Here is a 23,456-nt window from a genome sequence, read left to right on the forward strand (position 1 = left end):
ACATCATCAAAATCTTAGACTGGTTGTCAGCTGGAATATTAGAACTAAAAACAATCACTTCACTGAGTTCTTGCCGCCTAAGATATAAACTATTATTACCATACACCATACACATTTCCAGGAAAAGCCACACAACTGGATGTTTTGACAACGTCATCGCTTTCAAAGATGGTGAAAATGGCTGCCTGATCGGCTTCAACATGCTGTCTGTCTGATAACGTTCAGTACCTAATAAATAACCCACATGAGTATAAATTTGCTGTTCACACACAGAAATCGACAGGTGATTTTTACTTTGCTCAACTTCTCACTTGTTTAAAAAAAGATTAAGGCAATTATCAAGGTTTGATCAAATAAAAGATGCAATAAAAGATGACCAATCTTTCCATCATTTGTTGCATTTAATTATCCCTTTGCAGATTTTGAGCCATAACAGTTTTGAAGAGTTGGGTCACAGGGCAAATGTTTCTAGCCGAAAAAAAATTAACCTGTAAATTCAGTCTTAACATGACAATATGGAACTTTTGTCATTTGCACAGATTATAGCCATGGTTTGATGGAACGCTGCAGATCGAGTGCGTAGAAATGCACATGCTGCTGTTTTTGACTATGGCTAAGACTCATGGGAGATTTATGACACTTTAGAAATATATAGCTTGTCAAGTGGAGGCACTTTCAACAGAAAATGCTTATTTTCCCTATTAGACCACTCCAGCGCACTTCAGAAGCACACGCGCACGCTCGCACTTCAATGGACTACATCAAAAGCTGCTCAGAGTAATAGAGTGGCAAATGCTTCAGTACACAGAACTGTAAATGAACACAGACCTGTCTGGATTGAAGTTTAAACACAGCTCACATATTTTTTGCAATTATAGGTTTTGATTAAAAATCTGATGAACTAATATGAAACTTTCTGCCTGCACATATAACCTGAAAATAATCTGACATAATAATTAAATCATCTTGAACCTTTAATATAGTAGAAAATAGTACTGTATATAACTGTAGTACTGTATATAAAAGATGTAAAAAGGAAACATGTTAATATATAAATATTCAAATATATTCTAAAAAATATTATATTGCGATATAGACTGCAAAAGTTAAAAGTTTGGGGTGAATAAGATTTCTTGTCTTTTAAAACAAATTACCCTTTTTTTTTAATTGATCAAAAGTGACAATGTCACAAAAGACTTTTAAAAATGTTTTTCTTTTTCTTTTTCCCTATTCATTAAAAGATCCTAAATAAAATGTAAATATTAAAATATTAAGCAGCGCAACTGTTTTTAGAATTAATAATACAAATTTTTAAGCAGCAAATCAGTAAATCAGAATGATTTCTGAAGGATCATGTGACACTGAAGACTGGAGTAATGATGCTGAAAATTCAGCTTTGCATCACAGCAATAAATTACATTTTAAAATATATTAAAATAGAAAATGGTTGTTTTAAAAAGAAATAATTTTACTGTAACAAATGTACAGTTTTTTCTGGATTTTTGATTAAATAAATGCAGCCTAGGTTAACATAAGAGACTAAAAAAGAAAAAAAAAATTAAATAAGGAAAGTTTCCACCTCTGTTAGTTACTGTTGCTATCTTTCAATTTTCACTACTTCACAAAGTGGAAAGACTTTACTTATAATGGTTTTTAATCTTTTTTTTTTTCAATAAAAATGTGTACAAAATGATATATTTGCTTATTATATATTTCCCACTACTAGTAGGTACACTGTTAAACTATAAAGTATCTAAAGATGTCCTGATTTTTGTAAATATCTATGGACTCAAGGCATATGGGTAACAATCCCAACATGTTTTAGTGCCAAACTTATCATTGACACCTGAGATATATGTCTGATTAACCCATTTTAAGAAACATTTCAACCAAACTGACATACAGTATTTAATTTCATACTACTTTCTCCTCTCTTGCTGCCATCTTGAGCTTTGGGCCTACGACAATTCCATATGCCTTCATGCAAGCACTCGAGGGCTTTATTGGTAAACCATCAACTTTTAGTTGAAAGTAAAACAAATGACAGACGTTCGGGCCCCTTGGCGTCACAGAGCGTGGGCATCGCAGCAAAGACATGCAGTTCGACAAAAGCCCGGCCAAGCCTGAGCTGGATAGAGGTAAAAGACGCTCCTCCTCAAACAAGTGCATCATTCTTCAAAAGCCTCCTGCTATTACCAGCACTTCATCAAGACAATCGAGGGGCCGGTTTACTCCCATAAGGCCGCCTGGAGCTGCCAGCCCGCATCCCTGCGAGGAGCTGCCGCAAGGGAAGAGATGCAGCTCAGACCCGATGGGTCCTCCGAGCCGGGTCTGTGCCGCACGGCTGAGGCTCCCGCCAATTCCCAGTCCAACTGTCACTGCTGGCACGGGCCTCCACCCCTTCAAGCACATAATCTGTGCTCGCATGGCTGTTAAAGCCCTCCGCCATCATCGCACAGCCCATCTCCGTCACACACACACGAGACTGCAGAGCATTGTCTGCGAATGTGCGCTTCTGTCATCAAGATATGAAAGGAAACAAAAGAACTCTACAGTGTTTCTTGTTTCTTGATCTGTAACAGGAAAACTTTGGTGCATTTGTCGTCCCACAATTCAAACTGCACAAGAGCGCTGATTCTAAAAATAGAGTGCCTGCATCGAATATTCTTATGTTATTACAAATAATAGATAAGAAAGACCGCACCCATGCAGATGTGAGTGGGAGGCACATAATTCTACGAACAAATTCTTCAAAAAGTCAAATTCACTATCAGTTTCCCAGTGTTTTACCACTAATTTCCCAATTTGTTATTCTTTATGTGTGGTCACAATTCTTGGGCAAATTTCGTAGCAGAATTCCAGTTATTTAGATAGGAATCCACGCAATCAGGATTTTCGCATAATGGCGAAAAATTCCCCACACAGATTTTGCTCATGTTCAAGTTGGTGTCTTGGATTCACCAACAGAAAGCTGCTTGGCTTGAAAGTGATTTCTGTATGAGCTACAATATTGACAATGAAAGTACATTTTGTGTGCAAAATTTTGCTAATATGACAGCACAGTCAAATAAAGACAATGCGTTTCAGACCATAACTACTTGTGGCGCACCCAAAAAAAATCATTATATATACATATACACACACACACACACACACACACACACACACATACTGTATACATACTTTATTACCAAGAAAAACAAAATTACATTTGGATAATTTGGTAATTGAACTTGGTATGGTGATCAGGGTGTCGCAATCACAGGTGAAAGCCATTTATAATAAAGTTCGTAAAGATGCCAGTAAATGTGTCACATGGTGTCCACTACATCAATCTCAGGACGTACGGAAGACTTCCCACTGCCATCCTTCTCTCCACATCTCCCAGTGACAGAGCGCTAATGTAGCGTGCATCCAGGTGAGAGCGTGGCGTGTGTCACAAAGCGAAAAATGGCTGAGCTCGCCATGCTCAGCCGTCTCCTTTAATTGGGTAAAATAAAGTAATTTGAGTGCAGCACAGGGGGGCGTGAGGGGCTAAATGACAGGACAGAAGGTCAACGCTTCTCCCTTACTCCACCAAGCGTCATCCACCAACACGCCCAGCATGGTTTTGAGTTAATATTGAGATCTATTATCCAGCAGCCCTCTGCCATCTGCCCCACACGTGCGCGCCGGCTCAGGCAATCAACTGTACGTCCTGTGAGAGACAGGGCTACAGTGCATTTTTCAGCTACTGTATATGTACAGTGCATAATGGGTGTTTTTGTCTTGTCATACGGATAAGTCATAAAATTTCACTGCATCTTCTGTTGCAGCGTGACATTGGTGATCTCTCACTTAGTCTTCAATTACTTAGTCTAAACCCCATAGGACATGGTATAAATGCACAAATAAATAAAAATATGGATAAAAGGATCTCAAGAGCTCAATAGTAAAGATGGCCCACTGTCCCAGGCCAGTATAAGAAAGTTTTGTGCCATTTGACAGAACTGTAATTTTGCCAGTCGAAAACCTTGATTTCTGAAGAAATGTGACACTGAAGAATAGAGTAATGGCTGCTGAAAATTAAGCTTTGACATCACAGGAATAACTTACATTTTAAATTATGTTCAAATAGGAAGCAGTTATTCTTAACTTCAAAAACATTTCCCAATATTACTGTTTTTATTGTTTGTTTTTTTATCAAATAAATGCAGCATTGGTGAGCATACAAAAAGAGACTTACAAAAACATAAAACAAATCTTATTTACATTATATCTAATTTATTTGACAGACAGTGGGCATGTTTGTGTATCTGTGTGTGTGTGTGTGTGTGTGTGTGTGTGTGTGTGTGTGTGTGTGTGTGTGTGTGTGTGTGTGTGTGTGTGTATATATATATATATATATATATATATATATATATATATATATATATATATATATATATATCAAGAGTATTGTGTATGACTGTATTGTGATATATCGATACATACATCCTTAAAAATCAGTGTGTAAGCAGCCTAAAAATGTGTTCTGCCCCGTTTTATGTGATATTCCACATTGCAAAAAAACACTGACAAAGAAATACTCTCACGCTTATGTACAATGGAGTAACAAGCTATTTGTGGCAAAAAGACAATAGAGTGGTTTTCAAGGAACATTTCCAAGAGTGTTCAGCGGAGGGTCAGGAAGAGCAACAGCGGATCCTTTAGGGAGGTCACGCTGGTGTGTCTGCAAAGTATGAAGATTACACCGCTGTGAGATAACCGGAGCAGTGCCTCAGGTGCACACACACACTGAACACATTGGTTTCAACACAGAGCTATTTCCACATTCCTCTGGCCGCTGGCCTGCTCAGATGTTTCAACAAAGCAGCTGTGGTTTTCAATGAAAGGAAGAAATAACAGAGAAAGAAAAATGTTTTGGTGAGTTACTTCAAACAGATGAATACTTCACATACCAAGTCCGCCACCATGTGCATCAAAGCTATTCAAATGGAATATTTTATTTTGTAAAATAATTTCCCTATAAATGTGGTATAAGCTAAATGAATTACAAAAGAACACTGCATCTCTCCTGTCTGACGTACTTAAGTTAGAACAGAGTGCATTGCTCAATACATAGGGTTAAAAATTTGTCCAACCCATAAAACCTCAAATCACATTTCCTGTTGAAGTGTGCAGACGTGATCTGACAACTTTTGTTGAGAGATAAAACAAGCCAAACAAAGAAAAAGAAACAGCAGGGTTACACTAAAAGAGGAACCAAGGTATGAGAATATTAAAGAGAGTTTGGGGTGAACACTTTTGACTTGGGCCAGTAAGTAAACAACCAAACACCCTGGGCAACTGCATAGCAACAAGCTAAAAAAAAAAACTCAGAACACCTTAGCAACTGTATATCAATGCATTTCTCAACACCCTGGCATTGTGACGGCAAGTTACAGCTAATGCACTTTGCTGCTACTACAAATGACTACCTGTGTATGTTGTTTTTCTCCCAGGTGTGGCTCATGCTCAGATCAGGAGATGTGAAATGCTTTGGGCTATGTTGGCACAACCTTCCTGGGAATAATCCTTTAATGTGTCCCATGAATTTGCATGAAGCATTTTAGGGTGGGGGGTGTTGCTGCTCACCTATAAGCAAGTGTGTACAACAGGGCTCTGTGCTAGGCCCGATGCCTTTAGGGCTCAATCAGGTGTTATATGTCTGTTTTAGGACACCACCATCAATCTCCCCCTGTCCACTTTCTCTCCCACGTGGGATCAAATCACCACCCTCAAGTACGTACTTAAGCATCGCGTCCCAGCTGCCAGCTTTTGTACTCTGACAGTACTTATTTGTCAGTTCTTTGTTACACCCAGCATTGGTTTCCTGCCTGCGCAATCTCTGCAGAACAAATTAGTAGTAAAACTTATGTTAGAAGGACAGTGTAAATGTGCCATCTTATTCAATCCATTTTAAAGGAAGTTTCAACAGAGGAGACAGCACAAATGAGCTAACTCACATTTTCAGTTTTTCCACATGTATCCTTCACCCTCACGATTTCCGTACGTGTTAATTGCTCACAGTTCGGATCTATGGTTGACTTTCTTATAATCAACTTACATTATCTAATGCATCAATATGCTTGTCACAAACCTTAAACATAACAATTTGGTTATAAAAGTCTAAATCAGTGTTATAAGAAACTATTTAAAATAGCTGTGCCTCAGAAAACTGGATAATCTGCTATTTTGCATGACCAGACGCTAGTCGTGCTTAGCACATTTACATGCTGCATTCATGACTCATTAGCTTTATTGAAGGCAGGGGTACTGAGTAAACGACAAGTAATTCAGTCATCTTGACAGACTGAAGTATCATGGAAACAACTGCGCAATGTGTTTTTGTTCACTGAGGTGTTCTTTTTATTCGTTTTTTTTCTTCTGCACTGAGTGATAGAGCACGCGGCAGTGAACATTAGGCCTCAGGCCACAAGGAGGGCGAAAGTGAGCGGGGAACCTATGTTGACACCTCACTGGCTCCGTTAATCCGACCTGTGAGTGATGGCTGGGAGTTTGAAAGGCACTTTGTCCAATTAGAACGGTGTAGCAAATTTCCACCTGGCCCTGACAGAGATGAAGTGGCTCTTTTGAGAAGACACAGTGGCTTCCAGCCAGGTAAGAGAGAAGTCCAAAAGGTTCTAATCCAACTAGCAATTAACAAACCTCCACTGGACAACCCCCTAAATGCAAACTGAAATATAATGAGAATTCTTGCTATCAATTAAAACCAAAGATTGTCATTCACCTTAGCGTGTTTCAAAAGCAGACAATCTGCCATGTATGGTGTCAACACCACAGTGAAGGGTCAATCACTGTCACAGGGAAGGAAGTCGCAGAGCAGCACACAGCAAATGGACTCCCGCTGATACAAATCACAGATGTGTCTAATAAATAGCCTGGCACATAATAATTTCAATACTACCCATTTCCTAAAGTGTATCTGCAGACCAGAGGTGTACTTTCAACCGTACAATGTGAAAAAACAAACATTCATTCAACATAGAGCTTATTCCCTCAGTGCCAAAGCAGTGGACCATTAAACTACTTGAGAGCGAACAGTTACTAGACACTCAAGAACCAATAACATTTCTATGAAACTGAAGTCCAATATTGTGCCATATTTTGAAAGGTGACTATTATGAGTGAATAATTACATATATATAATTCAGTTTATAACAGTTGCTTTATTTTACTTCTGAAGTCTTGAAAAAAAACAGTTGTATGAATTACTTTCATAGAGATTTTTTTGCTATTTATGGAGAGGCCATGAAACGTCATTGTATAAAGGAGATCTATTTGAAGAAATAATTTCTTTCTGTTCCAATGAACGAAAAAAAACACCCTACGGGTTATTATTAATTGTACTATTAATGATAGATTTTTTTTGGATGAAGTATTCATTTACGGAAATCACAATGGCTTGCGCTCCTAAAATGGCAAAACAGATGATTTGATAAACAAATTCAGAAAGTATCTTGCTGTTTGAGTAGATGCATATCAAGATTAGTCAAATTTGCATTCAGATCAATGTAACACAACCTTTGCCATCCCACAAAGGAGTTTCAGAAGAAGCGAATTTCCTCAAACACAGTGGCACCATTGTGCTCCATCTAACTTTTTCTTCGTTAAAATGCAATCAATTGTTATACATCTGCCAGCCATGTGGCAAAAACTTCAATCTTTTAAACTGATATTAATGCAGGAATTATAATGGGGTCTCGGAAAGGAATAATTTCACATTTTAAAATCCTTGAACATTAACTGATGGCTTCCATCTTCGCACTTCTGTATGTCTATTTCTGTCTGTCACTTAAAAATAGGCTTTTAATAACCTGACATAGGGTTAATTATTGCATCCCAGGCACCTCATTAGGAAAATAAAGTGGTAAAACACTGATCGATAAGGCTGATAAACTTTGTCCTGAAGATGGAGGGACGTGGTTGGTGCAGCAAACACGACAGCGGGAGAGCCCTGTTCTCCATCACTGCCAGAGTCCAGTGGAAATGTCGTTCTCCATCACTGCTCCATCAATTCCAACCATCCACAAGCTGAGATTAACTATTCATTACGTAAAAGAGAAATCTCATCTTCTGTTTATGACATCACATGAGAAAAGACTGGGTCACAAGTTAACAATCCAAAGTTTCTCGCGGACTCTGTAAATCATAATTACTCAGATCCCAAATGAAAGTCTGGGTAAAATTATAGTGTTCAGAACCTAAGCAACTGCCTTTTGCTTGGCTGTTAGATTATTTGTTACATCATGAAGTGAATGACTTGGATGAATGAAAACAATGACACACTTAAATTTGTCATCATTTGCTCACTCTCATGCTGTTCAAAATCTGTATGAGTTTCTTTCTTCTGTTAACACAAAAGAAGATATTTTTAAGAATGTGGGTAACCAAACAGTTCCTGGTAGCCGTTGACTTCCATAGTATGGAAAAAAAATCCTATAATTCAAAAGGGACAATTAATCATTCTTCAATTTTTGTTTTTCTAGTAAGTATCGTGATAAAAGGTCCTGGTAATAAAAATAATATCCAATGCTGAACTCTCAGTGTAAATGGGTTATAAAGTGCAAATACTAAAATTAATACTTTGAATGAATGAATAAATGAATCCAGTCTTTCTACAGTATTGCTGAACAAAGTACACAATCATTTAATTAATTAAAATCAAGATCACAAGCCAACTATGGAAAGAAAGTATTGATCTGTGTCTATCACAAACATTTTGGGATGAGCAGAAATAGACTATTCCTTTTATCTCTAAATTATATTTTATTCATCCTATGGCTTACAATGACTATTTAATTGAAAATCTGCTGAAATCAATGTTAAATTAATTTTTAAAAATACACAAACAAATATGCATGCCTAAATATTAAACTCAACTTCAATATCTAAAATAATTAACATTTTAAATGAAGGTGTATTCTAAATATCAAATTAGCTTTTCGTGTAGTATCAAAATTGGTATCAAGAATGTTTTGGTATCACCGACTGAGACTGAGACAACCCTTAATTATTCAATTTAAACTGATAAATGAACAGAAGTGCACATGGCTTAATTTAACATAATTTAATAAGTACCTAAAAGGATAATGGTAGAATAAATGGTGAAATCTTAGCCTGAGAGAGTTAAGTTGAAGGTCAGTAAGGACAAACCAAGTCCTCGGCGAAACCTTGTCCCTTCCCAACCACTGTAAGACATTTAAATAAGAATGAACTAATGGATTCACATCCAATGTGACTCAACATGATTAATAGTTATGGGCATTGTTTAACCACTCTGGTCCACTGGTTCACTGTAATTGGTGAACATAAAAAAAAAAAGCTATAGAGAGTGGGTCTCTGATATTAATAATTAGCTGGCTGAATCGTCACAGGAAGAACCGAGTCTGTCCAAGCCTGCACGATTTTAATCAAAGACTGAAAATAGGAGCTGATTATAATCTGCATTGAGAAGTCACCGGGGGTGTGTTAGAAGAATACGACATGCCCGGATGTGAGGATAATTTGATTAAGAGCATGCCGCACCTGAAGGGACAGAATCTCTGTCTCTTTTCAACTTTATTTACTGGATTAGGCGCCGCTTTTTAATCATATATGAATAATCAAGTACACTGGGTGACACTAATTCAAAACGCAGCTTATCTTTTTGATCAGCCCGATTTTTATTTGTTAGGGGACCCGAAATTGTTTTAACAGGAGAAGGATGAACAGTCACTTAACTTATTCATCTGAACGCGTGTTAAAACAAGTCAAAATCAATTATACTCAGAATTGGCTGAATAAATGAATATTACATGCATAAAACACATCTGGGGCTGTAAGGCCTAAAAATTATATTTGATACAAGTGAATGAAGAATAGGTGTTTGCGTAATTCATGAAACAAAGAGATACTATGAAAAAAAGTAAGATGCACACACACACACACGCAAATTACAAGCCAGATGTTGTGACTTCAATGATTCGAAATTCACAGCAGATACATGCACAGAAAAAGTCAGGCCAAGTTCAGGAAATTGGCCTTCTTTAGCATGTCCCTCCTCCATACTTGCTTTTATGAGCATGGTAAACACATCTTGTGAGGGAACATTTTAAGATGAAAAGCAGACATTACACAACTTCTGTGTCCATTACAAAACAGCAAGACAAAATGGAAACAAAGCATTTTCTTTTTGCCTTCCGCAGAAATTGGCTCATTTTAAGTTTGGCTTACTGTAAGTGCAACTTGAAAGCCCTAAACCTCTAAACGTAGCTACCACATGATAAAAACACTATTCCTTTCAATAACATTTGCCTCTTATTTTTTTCATTCCTGCCCAAGTCCTTCAAAGTTATTACTCAAAAACAAGTAGCCTACATTTCAGAAGTGATTCTTTGTGTTGTATTTTATATTTTGTCAATGTGGTAAAGTCAGTCGTCAAACAATCTTTCTTCCGCAGTGTGACATATTTCTGACATATTTCCACAAAGCAGGATATTCAACATGGAAAAGATCAACGCATTATTAGCTGTTTGGCTATTTGTTAACATTATCCATCAGCAGATGCAGCCAAAATGAGAACAACGGAAAAGAGCAAGACGTGACAAAAAAAAAAAAAAGGTCTAGGATTTGCTAGATGCTAGACTTTGCTCTTTTACGACAGCTAGCAATTGTCACAGTCCAATACAAACTCAAAGCATACTCTAGAGTGAGAAGTGAATATCTTCCTCTTTCTGGATGCTTTAAAGCTAATGGTTTGCACCAATTTGACATTTAAAACAGACTGCAGCACTTTGCATTCGTTATCATGAGTTGTTTGGGCCTGAGTAAATCCCGCTGAGGAATCCTATCGATCCCCTACGAGGCCCATTTCCACCTCCTTCACCTCGGCTTCACGTCCCCACTACACCACAGGCCTAGTTAGGTCACAGCCCCGCCCCACAACAGTAAATTTAGACCTCTTTAAAGGCTTCCCATAATGCATCTGGAGTACATTAATTCATTACTATTTAAACTGTCTATCTCAGAAATTAACTTCTGTAAATGGGACGTAGATCTGAGATGTCCCCTGCCGCTGGAGATGTTGCATCAAAATCTGGTTCTGTCACCAGCGGAGGGCAGATTTGCCAGCCCCAGTTTGGCCACTGGTGGCTTTAACTCCAAAATAAGCTCTCCCATCAGAGCAAAACTTTTAGTTCAAAGAGGGTAAACTTTGTCTAATTTGGACGCCACAACATTAATTATCCATGAACTATCAATATAGGAGATGTGGGACACTTCTTACTTCTAGTAAACTTCAAAGGCAGTTTAAAATGGTAAGATTTAAACTACCTTGGGTAGTAGTTCTTTGAAATACTTGCCAAAATGTTTCTTGCACCATCTGCAAACTTTTCAACTTTTCAAGACCTAGTTTCTTGGAAAGCATGGAACTTCAACTGCAATGAAATTAATGTTGTTGCATACAAAACTTCAAGGTTTTGCTACAGTAGATTGACAGGGAAATCAAAAATCACAGTGCATGTTTGGTTTAACACAAGGTATTAGGCTCCTTTATGGCATAATTTAAAAACTGCTATTCTGATGTTATCATTGATACACGTTGAGCAATAAAACAACAATTGGGCCTCATTAATAAATGAAAAAAAAAAAGTAAATCATTCATAAAACTATTCTTGCGCATGTTTTCATATTGAACTGAATTGAGTGTAAATCAATACAAGTTTTTCAGTCCCAATCAGTTCAATTATTCCAACTAAAATGTAAAACCATTTGTAACTATGCATTTAATTAACCGACTAAAACCATTCAAAAAACTATTCTTATGTAAATGTTAAACGTTAAAACCATTTCTATATGGACCATCACAATTAATTCAATTATTCCAACTAAAATGTAAAACCACTTGTAAATTGGCAATGAATTCAACAAAAACTATTCATATTAGTTTCGTACGTATTTTTTCCAAATCACTACAAATGTTCATGAAACCATTTTTATGTAAATCACAATTCAACAACTGAAATCATTTGTGAAACTATATGAAATTGCTAGTCAATTGAACAAATAAACTATATTATACTTTAAAAAACCTATTCTTGCGGTTTTTTTTTTTTTTGTTTGTTTGTTTTTTCAAATCAATGAGTACAAATTAAACTATCAATCTTTATGTAAATCACAATTCAACAACTGAAATCATTTGTGAAACTTTTTATTGGAACTGGAATTGTTAACCAGTTCAACAAGTAAAAACATACTTAGACTTACGCAAATCATCACAATCAATTAAACTGTCAATCAATCAACTAAAACTATTTGAAAACCTACACACACATAATTCTGAATACATTTATTTTACAATTATTTGAAAACCATTCTTATGTAAATTGTTAAGAAATTAATTTATTGGGTAACTACTCGTTAAAGCACTTCTGTAATCAATTCAATTCAACAACAACAATCAGTTCAAAAACTAAAATCATTTATAAAATTGTTAATCAATTCAATGTCTGACTAAAACCATTCTTAAATAAATTGTCACATTCAATTAGCAAAACCACTCCTAAATTTTTGCATGAAGTAAAACTATTCATAAAACCTGTCTTACATAGCAATCAGTGTGATACAGCAATTTGGTTTTCTGAACAATTTACACAAATTTGTTTTTCTTGCATTTCAATCCCAATGCCTGCACATGAGCTTAAATCAAATCTCAAATAAAATCACACTCAAGAACAAATACAAAAAAAAAATAACGAAAAAATTAGACTTTCTTTCGAATTTTTACATGATGCTACTACTGAAAGTCTCATGATATCTCCAGATTTATGATATCTTCACTCCAAAGGTGATTTTATAATGTCCGACTAGTCAGATTCTAGTGGACTTTGAGTTGTGTCATACAGCAATAATTTCACGTGAAAACGCTGAAAACGGTTTCAGGGTTTCCAAGAGATATTGATTGTTCCCAGCTTCAACGTGTTGCTCTGCCCTGTTTATCTAATATAAACCACATCAGTGATCAGTCTCCTAAACCAGTAGAGCACTTGGTGAGAATTTGATGTCTCTTTGGAGGAAAGGTGCTTTGGAAAGTTAACTGATTGTTTACGGTAGATCACACATGAAATACCTTAAATGACACACTTTAACCTTTGAGCAAACGTATCGTACTAACACCCATCTTAAACCATAACATGATGTGATACATCACACCTCTGATGATCAAAAACAAGAAGGGGAGGGAGGCATCATTATGTCAGGAGGAAGGCTGCCAAACAGTGATCCTCATTTTGGGTTCTTCACTCCAGGATGTTGGCCTGGCTTTCGCCTGGCAACACAACACAACTTGGCTTTGCTGAACCAAGTTGATGTTTTCAGCTGATTTGAGACAAGTCAACAATTTTGTGGATGGCTCTTATTAATCTCAAGAAATGTCTGGTCCATATATACAAAAATCAAATAAAGAATTTATTACATTTACATTTAGTCATTTAGCAGACGATTTTATCCAAAGTGACTTACAAATTATATATTTGCATGAGGCCTAATTGAAGAACTTTTTTATTTTTATGACAATTATTATGTAAAATTTGCCTCTAATTTCTCATTACTAAAACCGTAATGCAAAAATAAAAGATTTCTCTCTCTCTCTCTCTCTCTCTCTCTCTCTCTATATATATATATATATATATGTGTGTGTGTGTGTGTGTGTGTGTGTGTGTGTGTGTGTGTGTGTATGAGATATCCCATATTTTACCAATATTGTCAAAGTTCATATTCTCATTACTATAATACAGTATTTTTGAGTTATGTGTGTGAATTAAAGGCAGTAAAATAAATCACGATGATAAAATTGTACGATTTGAATAAATAATCAGTTTTTGTGGCAAAACGGTAAAAAAAAAATTAAATATATTTTACAACAAAATACTATTTCAGTTTTGCCACTTCAAAATTGTTTGTTTAATTCAATGTGCTACTTGCCGTAATTAACTATTTCAGTTTTGCCACTTCAAAATTGTTTGTTTAATTCAATGTGCTACTTGCCGTAATTACCATAAATATTTATAAGATTTACCTACATATATATATGTTTAACATGAACATGTTAACTTTGACAGACTCTGGGGTCCGCAAGGACAAATATATATATATACACACACACAGTTTTTTTTTTTGTTGATATATATATATATATATATATATATATACACACATACACACACAGTTTTTTTTTTTTTTGTTTGTTTGTTTAGTTTTTTTGTAAAATCATTTTTCATAGGTTTACACCTTGCGAAGCATCCTTTTGAAGCTTTGAAGCCTGTACCCTTTTCATCATAACAGCATGAAAAGCAGTGACCAGTACATTATTAAAATAAAATAAAAAACTGGTGTGTGTTTGTAAAGACTAACTGATTGAACAATGAAAAATTTAAATTTTCGAGTGGACCAACACTTGGTAACACAATGGCCCTTTTCCTTACTTCAGATCAAGATTAGTAGATTCAACTGCTTTCAGATAAGCACAAAAGGCTGAGTTCCTCTACAAGGCTGTTGAAGCTGAGGGAAATCCTCATCCCTGGTATTTGAGAATGTCAGCAGCTCCTGGAAGCATGGCTGTCAGATAAAGCTGTACACCAGCTCTGGGCTTCAGGAGAGTTTTTTGGTGCAGAAACCTTGTTTAGAGGCCTCCACTCCTCTATGGCCCATCCGTCTTCTGTCATTGCTGGGTAAACACACACTGCCGCTCCTGCCCAAAACCCTTGCAGGAAAATAGCACTGGCTGCAACATTAAAAGTCCACAGACTGGCCCGGTGACTGGAGCCCGTACCATGCTGGGGTTTTCAGCAGGGTGCTGCTGACCAGCCAACAAAAACAACTGCCACGGCCAGACAACCATTAAGAGGTGTGTGCTCCATTAAAAGCAGCATGTAACTGCATACCTGTATCCAGACTGAAGTAAGCCAACTTGTTAAAGGAACAGTTCATCCAAAAGTCAAAATCCTGTCATTGTTAATTCACCCTCATGTCGTTCAAAACCTGTGCAACAGAAAAAAAGGTATAAAAACGAAACAATGTACACTTTAGGTTCTATATCTTTAAGGGACCAATATGCGCCTTCAGGGGCCAATCATATGTCGCTTCTTTAGTGCGCTCAAGTTTTTTCAAGTGTAGAAGTGCGGCAAGCACACTCAAAATAGAAGCAGTGCGCTAATGACACTCATGTGCTGCGACGCACTTGTTTTTTCCAGGCACATCTACGCCACAGCGAGATGGAAACATCTAAAATTTTCAGAATGCCACAAGCGCACCACAGATCATGTGACAAGAATCAACCAATCAGCTTCACTTTTTGTAACACCTTTGAAAGCTTAGCCAAGACAGAGGAACAGCTGATCAAAGCTGTACAGGGATACCAATTTTTTCATTTATTTAGTTGCAGAGCTACTGCAAGTGATTTTCAGTGCTGGAAATCCATTTATCATTTGCTGAAACTTCCAAGTCGTCATGGAGTGCACAGATCATGGTTGCTAGGCAACAGCAGACGCCACAGGTGCGCAAGCTCAGAGCACGTTGGAAAGAATGAGAAAGTGGCGCGGCTGGAGTTTTCCACACGTTTTTAGATGCAGAATGTGAACAGCCCCTTAGGAGTTAATTAGGTACAAATGTTTCCCTTTTGATAAAGTACCTTCCCAGTAACAACTTTCATCCCCTTTTTCTGAATGCAGCCACTCTTTTTCACATAATGACAGTAAAAAATAAATAAATAATTTAAATGTGCAAGATGATGCATAGAAAACATCCAAGAAAAGTTATTTATTTATTAATTATTTATAGTTATAATTTCTTTTTGTTTGTTTGATTTTTTGCTGTTAAAGTTAGCATGTTCTTGTAAGCTTTTTTTGTTATTTTTAAAAAACACAAAAACACACACACAACACACAAACACACACACACACACACACACACACACACACATACATATATGAATATCTCACATTTCTGCCACAATATCATGGTGCAGCTAGTGTTACTACAGTAAATCCATGGTAAATGATGGTGATTTGTAGACTGAAAAGCCTTCTGACTGTATCAGTGCACAGTGTTTCATCTGGTTTTACACTCGTTTAAATCAGTGTGTCATTTGTGTTCTTCACTGAATTCCGGCCGCTTCACACTAGATCTCACAGCGCTGTTTAGTGCCGTCTGCCCGAGATTTATCAGTGATTAAACAACATTTTTGGGTGAACCAATTCTTTAAACTCCTGACAGGGTGGGATAATGTTGAATGTGTTAGTGTACAGGTTAAGCTTGAGCACACTGGGCACTAGGACGTTATTCACTGGTGTCACTTCACAATATCTGTTAGGCTAATTGCAGGGTTTGAATAAAAGGGCTTAACTTGGCTCATTCAGCCGCTAAAATATCCCCCCTGCTGGAAAGAGTCAATCAGCACACCGCCAGGTGACAGATTTCACCATCAGACTCTCACACCGAGGCTGGGAGCAAGCAAAATATTGTTGTCTGCAATGCCAACTAATAAGTAATTATAGGCTAGTCCTTCACAGATGGCAGACCCCACAGTCATTCCACTGTCTTCCAATAAAGGAGAAATTAAGTTAAGGCGCTGCTCCACACATGTGCATCAGCAACGCCAACAAATGCAAGTCTAAACAAACGCCAGCCGTGCCTGAGAGTTAACTGGAAGGAACCCATTAAAACTAGCCTAGCTCATGACACTGCAAATCTACTCAACCTGATTGATGCAAAGCCTCCGATTCCTGCACACACGTGTAATTGTGGAGGTGTGCAAGAGGCAAAAGTTTGGAAAGCAGAGCTTTGTTCTGAGATACTCCAACCTGAACAATCAAAGAAGTTGTTTTCTTCTAAAGTCTTAAATAAGATGAACATTTTGTCATTACTTACACTTACACATTATTACGTCTTTTTAAAAGCGGTCATGAACTCAGAAATCAAAATTCCCTTGAGCTTTTGACTAATAAGAGGTCATTGTACTATAAAACATCCTGTAAGTTTCAGAACTCAAAACCTTTTGCCACTTTATGATGTAATAGTGTGGCTAGACCCCGCCTCCACAGAAGAAGATCAATGCCTGCTTCTAAAGCACCGTCTTTTTAGCCCCACCCACCGTTTCTCACATGTAGTGTAAATAACAAGAGGCAAACGCAAGTCTACGCAGAAACCAAATGCTAAAGATGCTCCGAAAACAACAAGATGCTGTTCAGTGCCAAGTTGTGGAAAAACACATTCTTTGCATTGCCTTCCTTCTGATCCCAACATAAGGAAAAAGCGGATGAACTTTATTTTTAATGAAGTTCCAGACAGCGTCAGTAAGAACTTGGTCTTTGGTTCACTTCATTTCAGCAAGGATTTTCAGAAAGACTGAAACTAAAAAATGATGCTGGTATTGCTGTGAGCTGTCAAATACACACAACTGTTAGCCAATCGTAGCAGTAGGTGTTTACTTCCGAGTCGACAATCCGCCACAACTATTCAAACAGAGCATTCTGATGAGGGGGTCAAAACAGGACAGAAAACAGCCTATTACTTCTAAATTTTGAATGTTTTTGATGTAAAAATCTTGATAACATTATAAGTGGCCCTCAGAGAACAGTACAAAATAATAAAAAAGGCAGTTCAGGACCCCTTTAATATTTTTGAAAGAAATCTCTTGCTCACCATGGTGTATTTGATTAAAAAAATACAGTAAAAACTGTATTACTGTACATAAATACAGTAAAATATTATTACAATTTACATTTTTAAATGTTATTTATTTCAGTGATGCAAAGCTGAATTTTCAGCATCATTAAATAAATGAAATAAATACATAATCAAACACACACACACACAAAACACTGGCAGAAATTATAAGTTGTTCAAAAAATATTACTATATTTACTTTTGAGGATGTTGAGTCACTGAATTCTCATTATATAGAAAAGAGCTAAAGAAAGATTCTTCAGAAACACTTTTGATTGACATAAGGGTGAGTACATGATGACAGTTGTTATTTTGGGGTTAGATATTTTTTGTTTCGCACAACTGACACCAACCCAATTAATACAACCAAATCTTACTCTACACTTTTTTAAATCAAACATCCAGTTTCTCTTACATGTAAGATTATACAAGTAAAATAAAAGCAATAGACCTTCATAAGATCAAAAACCCTAAAAAAAGCTACAAGCCTGAACCTCCATAGCCAAAAAAACAGAGCATTAATATTGACTGTTTTCAAACTCCCTCCTTGAGCACTGGAGGAAGCCAAATGTATTAATAACACAGTCTCTAAATGATTTAAGAATGTGTGTGTTTGCCTGACCCTGTCTGACCTTCTGTTATCCTTCAAGAACCTCCTTTAAACAAGACGTCAAGTGTCAACACATTATAACAGCATGTGCCACTCTTCAGCTTTGCCTTTTGATTACTAGAAGGTCAAATGTGAAGTTTGACCTGCTCTGAGTTCTTCTGGACAAGCACAGGTTAAAATAATATAGCAGGCAAAAACAGGGTACAGTCAAAGGCCATGTGTGGGAAAATATGTTCCTTACTAAATGTCTTCACATCCAGAAGTTGGTTTCTGTGGATAAAACTAAGTGTACCGTCTGAACAACACACTATAATTTGATGAATACTTCAGATGTTTAAAAAAAAATATGGCTGATCGTTTACTTTTTTTGTTTTATTTTGTTTTGTTAAATAATTTTAGATGTGTGCAATAAACCCAGAAAATATATATCTAAAATATGAATACATAACATGATTAAATCAAAAAAAAAAAGTAAAAAATAAAACAATAAAAAAAAACGCTGAAAGTTTATTTAGTTAAATCATGTGGATGTGTGCAAAAAAAATAGACAAATATATATCTGAAATAAGAACAAACTAAAAGATTCAGTTATTGTAAAAATAAATACATAAATACTGAATTTAGCATATTACTAATACACCACTTAAACAGTATTGATTATAATATAGTGCAGGCAAAATACAAAGTTACTGAAGGAGACACAAAATGGGTGTGGACTAACATCTTTCCTGAGATTTTCTTTCCATAACATTCAACACGCATGATATATTTGTAAAAATGAGTCCACTGGATGACATTCAGGTCAAACGACACCTTTATTACATAAACATCAAGTTTCACAGCCAAAAACATCCCCAAAAATATGAATGTGACCTTAAATCCAAGTGCAGTTTAAGGTTGTCTTTTCTCAAAATGTATTATATATTTAATTAATAAAAAAGACAAAAAAAAAAAAGCTATTTGGTTTGAACTTGAATATGCAGGTAATATTTCTATAAAACTGATTCTATTGGATGACATTTAGGTCAAACAACATATATGTTACATAAACATTCATTTTCACAGTGGGAAAAAAAAATGCCAAAAAATATGAATCAGACCTAAAAGTGCGGTTTAAGGTCCCCTTTCCTCAAATTACTATATACTTTCTTAATAAAAGATGGAAAAAGTTGGTTTGAACTTAAATAACTCGCTCAACTTAAATGCATAAAAGACAAATTTCAATTCAAAGAAACAAAATTCCTATCATTTTGTTTATAAATTTAGCCGGTCATCCTAACTCTTCTAAGAGCCTCAGTTATATTCCCTTTTGACCTGAGATCAAAGCAATGCGGTTTGCTCCGTTTCATAGATCCACTGAAAGTGCTGTATTTCACCCTTGTGCTGAGATTGCCTGCTACACCCACAATCACAGCCAATGCAGCCAAAGCTTAATAAACTCACTGACACACCACGAGCAAAACCACGAACTGCTTGTGGTTAATAATAATAATAAATCAGTTTCGCATTTGGTGTCCTACTGTGCGTAATTATGAGATCTGACAAAACCGCAAATTTAAGTGTTTAAGCAGCCAAAATATGATTAACAGTCACAGCTGCTAAAACACGTTCTTGATTGTGACATTGATATTTACTCAGTCTTAAAAAAATAATAATAATGTATATGAGCCAAAGATACCATAAGCTATAATAACAAAATCAACAAGCATTTAAAATGAAACTTCATTATAGCAACATTTGCCATCTCTCTCTTACAGTATCTATTAGGGCTGCATAATTAAACTGAAAAATATTCAGCGTCAAAATCACAACAGCTAACATAGAGATGCATTTACATGCATGTTGCGTCATGCGTCTATGACGTGTATTTTGCACCGGTTGAGCATTGTAACCAATCAGAGTTGCACACAATGGCCAATCAAAAATGCTTATTTTTTATTTTAATAAAGTATTATTATATAGAAGTATATATTATTAATATTATGTTCTGGATATCATAATTTCAGCCAAACTTTTCTAAATTTTTTCCACTCTAATAGGCAACTACCATCTTTGTCGCTAACTGTTTGGTGTACTGTCCATTAGCATTTTATGGGATTGATTTTATGTTGGATTTTTATTTAGGCTACAAGACAATTAACGTGTCTGGTTAACATTAATTGAATATCATTCCTTCAATAACGTGAATCTTACACAGTCATACCTCTAAACAAGCAAGTTGCTAAAAGGTTGCAAAACAAGGACTACAGCTTCCAATAGGATGAGACTGTGTGTCCTTGATGAATCAGAAATCTTTATATTGCTTCTATAGCAACTAACATCCGAGTTTCAAAATTCATATTTAAGGTATGACTGTGTATCATTTATGCTGTAGAACCATGATGTCTCTGACATCAATTATTTTAGTCATAAATCAGACCCCACCATTCTAAACGGCCTGACCGCACAGGTCACGGTGTGTTTGTTAAACAAGTCTTGCGAAAGCAAAGTGGATTTCTAACACAGCCGAAGAGAACAGTCTCACTGAACGCTTTGTTTCTCATCGCCCATTCACACAAGGGTTACATAACAGGACTAAGGCGTATTTTCTTTTGCCTTTCCCTTCCAGATGCACTTTGGTCCTGCTGTAAAGGGCGGGGGTGAATATAGGTCAGCAGGTTAGGAGTGTCTCAAAGTCAATCACCTTCTTAAAAAAAAAAAAAAAAAAAAAAAATGGCACAGACTTGCCTAAAAACTCCCATCTGGACAGAGCCTCCCCATACCTGCCTCTTCTGACTGCTATTACATAACTGCACAGTGCTGGGAAAGTACCAAGCAAGAAAAGTGAAACAACGGCTAGAGAGAGAGAGCTTAGACTCGTAAAATTAATTTTCGCTTTTCAACGTCATTTCTCCTTATTCTTTGATTGGCGACAAACATTAAAAATGCATAATTCAATAACTAAACAAGCGCGCCACTGACTTTACAGTCCAGCGGTTATATTCTCGTTTAGAAAGCGAGTGGACTCTAGTCGTGATTTTATATACAATCTTATTTAATAAACCAATAAAAAAGACGACGTTATTATCAACAGTATTACACACATTCGCCACAGTGTAATTATACAAAACACACTCTGAACTCAGACTTAGACGTTACAGATATCGAATGATTTTCCCTGCTCTGTTTATGGCAAAACTTGTTACATAACCAGCTTACATTCCACATTCACCGTATCAGCCTCTAAATATACCCTTCTGCGCGACGCACAACAACCTGAACAGACATCCGCTGTTACTTTATACAGTATCGTGTTACTTGTTCACTTTTTGTCTGTATAATCGCAGATACATTTTGCACTGAACTTGGATGAGTTGAATGGAGCCACCGAGGGGGGAGTGGCTAAAAACACTACTGTCTGTACTGTACAACACTCATATTTAGAAATAGCCTATCTCAATTATAATGAGATATTACAGAATTGTGGCAAGACCAAATGCATTTAAATATATTTTATATAAGCGAAATAAATATTTAAATACATCCAGCTAGCATCCAAACACGTCCAGAGGCATGCTGACAACTAATGAATGAAATTTGTAAATATAAAACTTAAAAAATAAATATGCATCTATTAAAATAAAAACACATTGCGCGTCGTGAGTCTCATTTTAAAAATAGTCCACATAAGTTCGACTTGTGTAGCGAACACACATTATAGCTAATATTATGATCTCTACCTATGTATAGGCTATTTATTATTTCGCACAATTTTTGAATCAGAAATTAACATTAATATGGTCAAAATGAGATTTTTTTGTGTTTATTTTTCAGTCTCCAGTGTCAGTGCTGTCATACATTCAACAACAATGGCAGGATCCTTCAGTAATCCGAGCACATCAACTCTGAAATCATCTTAATTCCTATATATTTCATAAATGCCGTCTATTCTTATTCACCGCGCGCTTTTCTAGTGAACCAAACGCACTGGAATGATTTTGACGCGCCGCGCGCGCCATTTAAGTTGAAATGAATTCACTTTGAAGTTTTGCTCATCAACACTACGGAGAATCAATGTCGTATCTATTCCAAAGAACCACTGTCTCTCACCTCTGTTGGTGCTGGAGCAGCTCTGCCGGCGCACCGGGGCTTGGTGCTCAGCTTTGCGGAGGGTCTCCAGGTTTACCGGGGTTTCCCTGACCGGGGTAACCGGCTCTGAGACGCCGTTGCCCGGGTCGCTCGCTGGTTCTGGAGAGGACTCCATGTTGTGCTTCTTTTGGAGCTATTGCTGCTGGTGTATCACGATGCAACGCGATGCGATTCAGAGCTCAGAGGTTTGCTGTAGCTATGTATTTTTCTAGCAGAAGTAAGAAATGTTGAACAGGCGAGTGTAGACAGAGGTATTAACATGGGTGTGTGGGTTTGATTGTCCACTGGCAGCGCTAGAGAGAAGCTCCAGTGCAGCCGCTCAGCAGGGACACACTGTCAATAGCCGATGAATGGATGTGTGTGAGAGACCTATTAACACTGGCACTTGCGTGTCTTTGCCCGTCTTCTAATGACACAGCCGCACATTTACCGTTTTAAAACACATAATGCTTCACCTATAAAGGTAAACAAAACACCAAAATAAAAGTTTTTAAAATCCCTGCACCTCAGAGTCGGCGTCAGAGCAGATCTACTATATTATGAGCCATAACAAAAAGTATATGATGGTTTATGAGCCATAACAAAAAGTATATGAGAGCTGACATTTAACACAGTCAAATACTTGTTACAAAAAAATGTGTAACATTTTATTTTGTTTTATTTTTCACTTCCCCACCTCATGTTACGCTAAAACTAAAAATCATCACAACAACAAACAACATCATATTAATAACAACATCATTTTATAAATTGCATTTTATTTATTTATAAATACATACCAGTTGTAAAAAAAAAAAATCTTTACATATTTAAGAAGTAAAGCAATAGCCATTCACTCTAACTCTGTTATTATTCTTTACTTTGTGTTTTCCCTTATTGGTTTGAGTTAATGTTTTGTCTGTCAACTGTTGAAAGAAGTGAAAAATGAAATATTAATATATGCATAGATATACTGAACAACAGCTAGACATAC

At 36.4% G+C, this 23,456-nt stretch overlaps 1 protein-coding gene across 1 annotated transcript in view; it reads right to left on the minus strand.

Moving 5' to 3' along the window:
- The window catches only part of LOC109090991 (nuclear receptor ROR-alpha A), a 259,286-nt gene extending 236,556 nt beyond the window's left edge, over window positions 1-22,730 (minus strand). The window contains exon 1 of the mRNA XM_042715590.1: window positions 22,445-22,730. Coding sequence (XP_042571524.1) covers window positions 22,445-22,598 — 154 coding nt within the window. The 5' untranslated portion in view covers window positions 22,599-22,730. The remainder of the gene's footprint in view (window positions 1-22,444) is intronic.
- Window positions 22,731-23,456: the final 726 nt, after the last annotated feature.

The sequence above is a fragment of the Cyprinus carpio genome, chromosome A25 (genome assembly GCF_018340385.1).
Source record: "Cyprinus carpio isolate SPL01 chromosome A25, ASM1834038v1, whole genome shotgun sequence".
NCBI classification, from domain to species: Eukaryota; Metazoa; Chordata; class Actinopteri; order Cypriniformes; family Cyprinidae; genus Cyprinus; species Cyprinus carpio.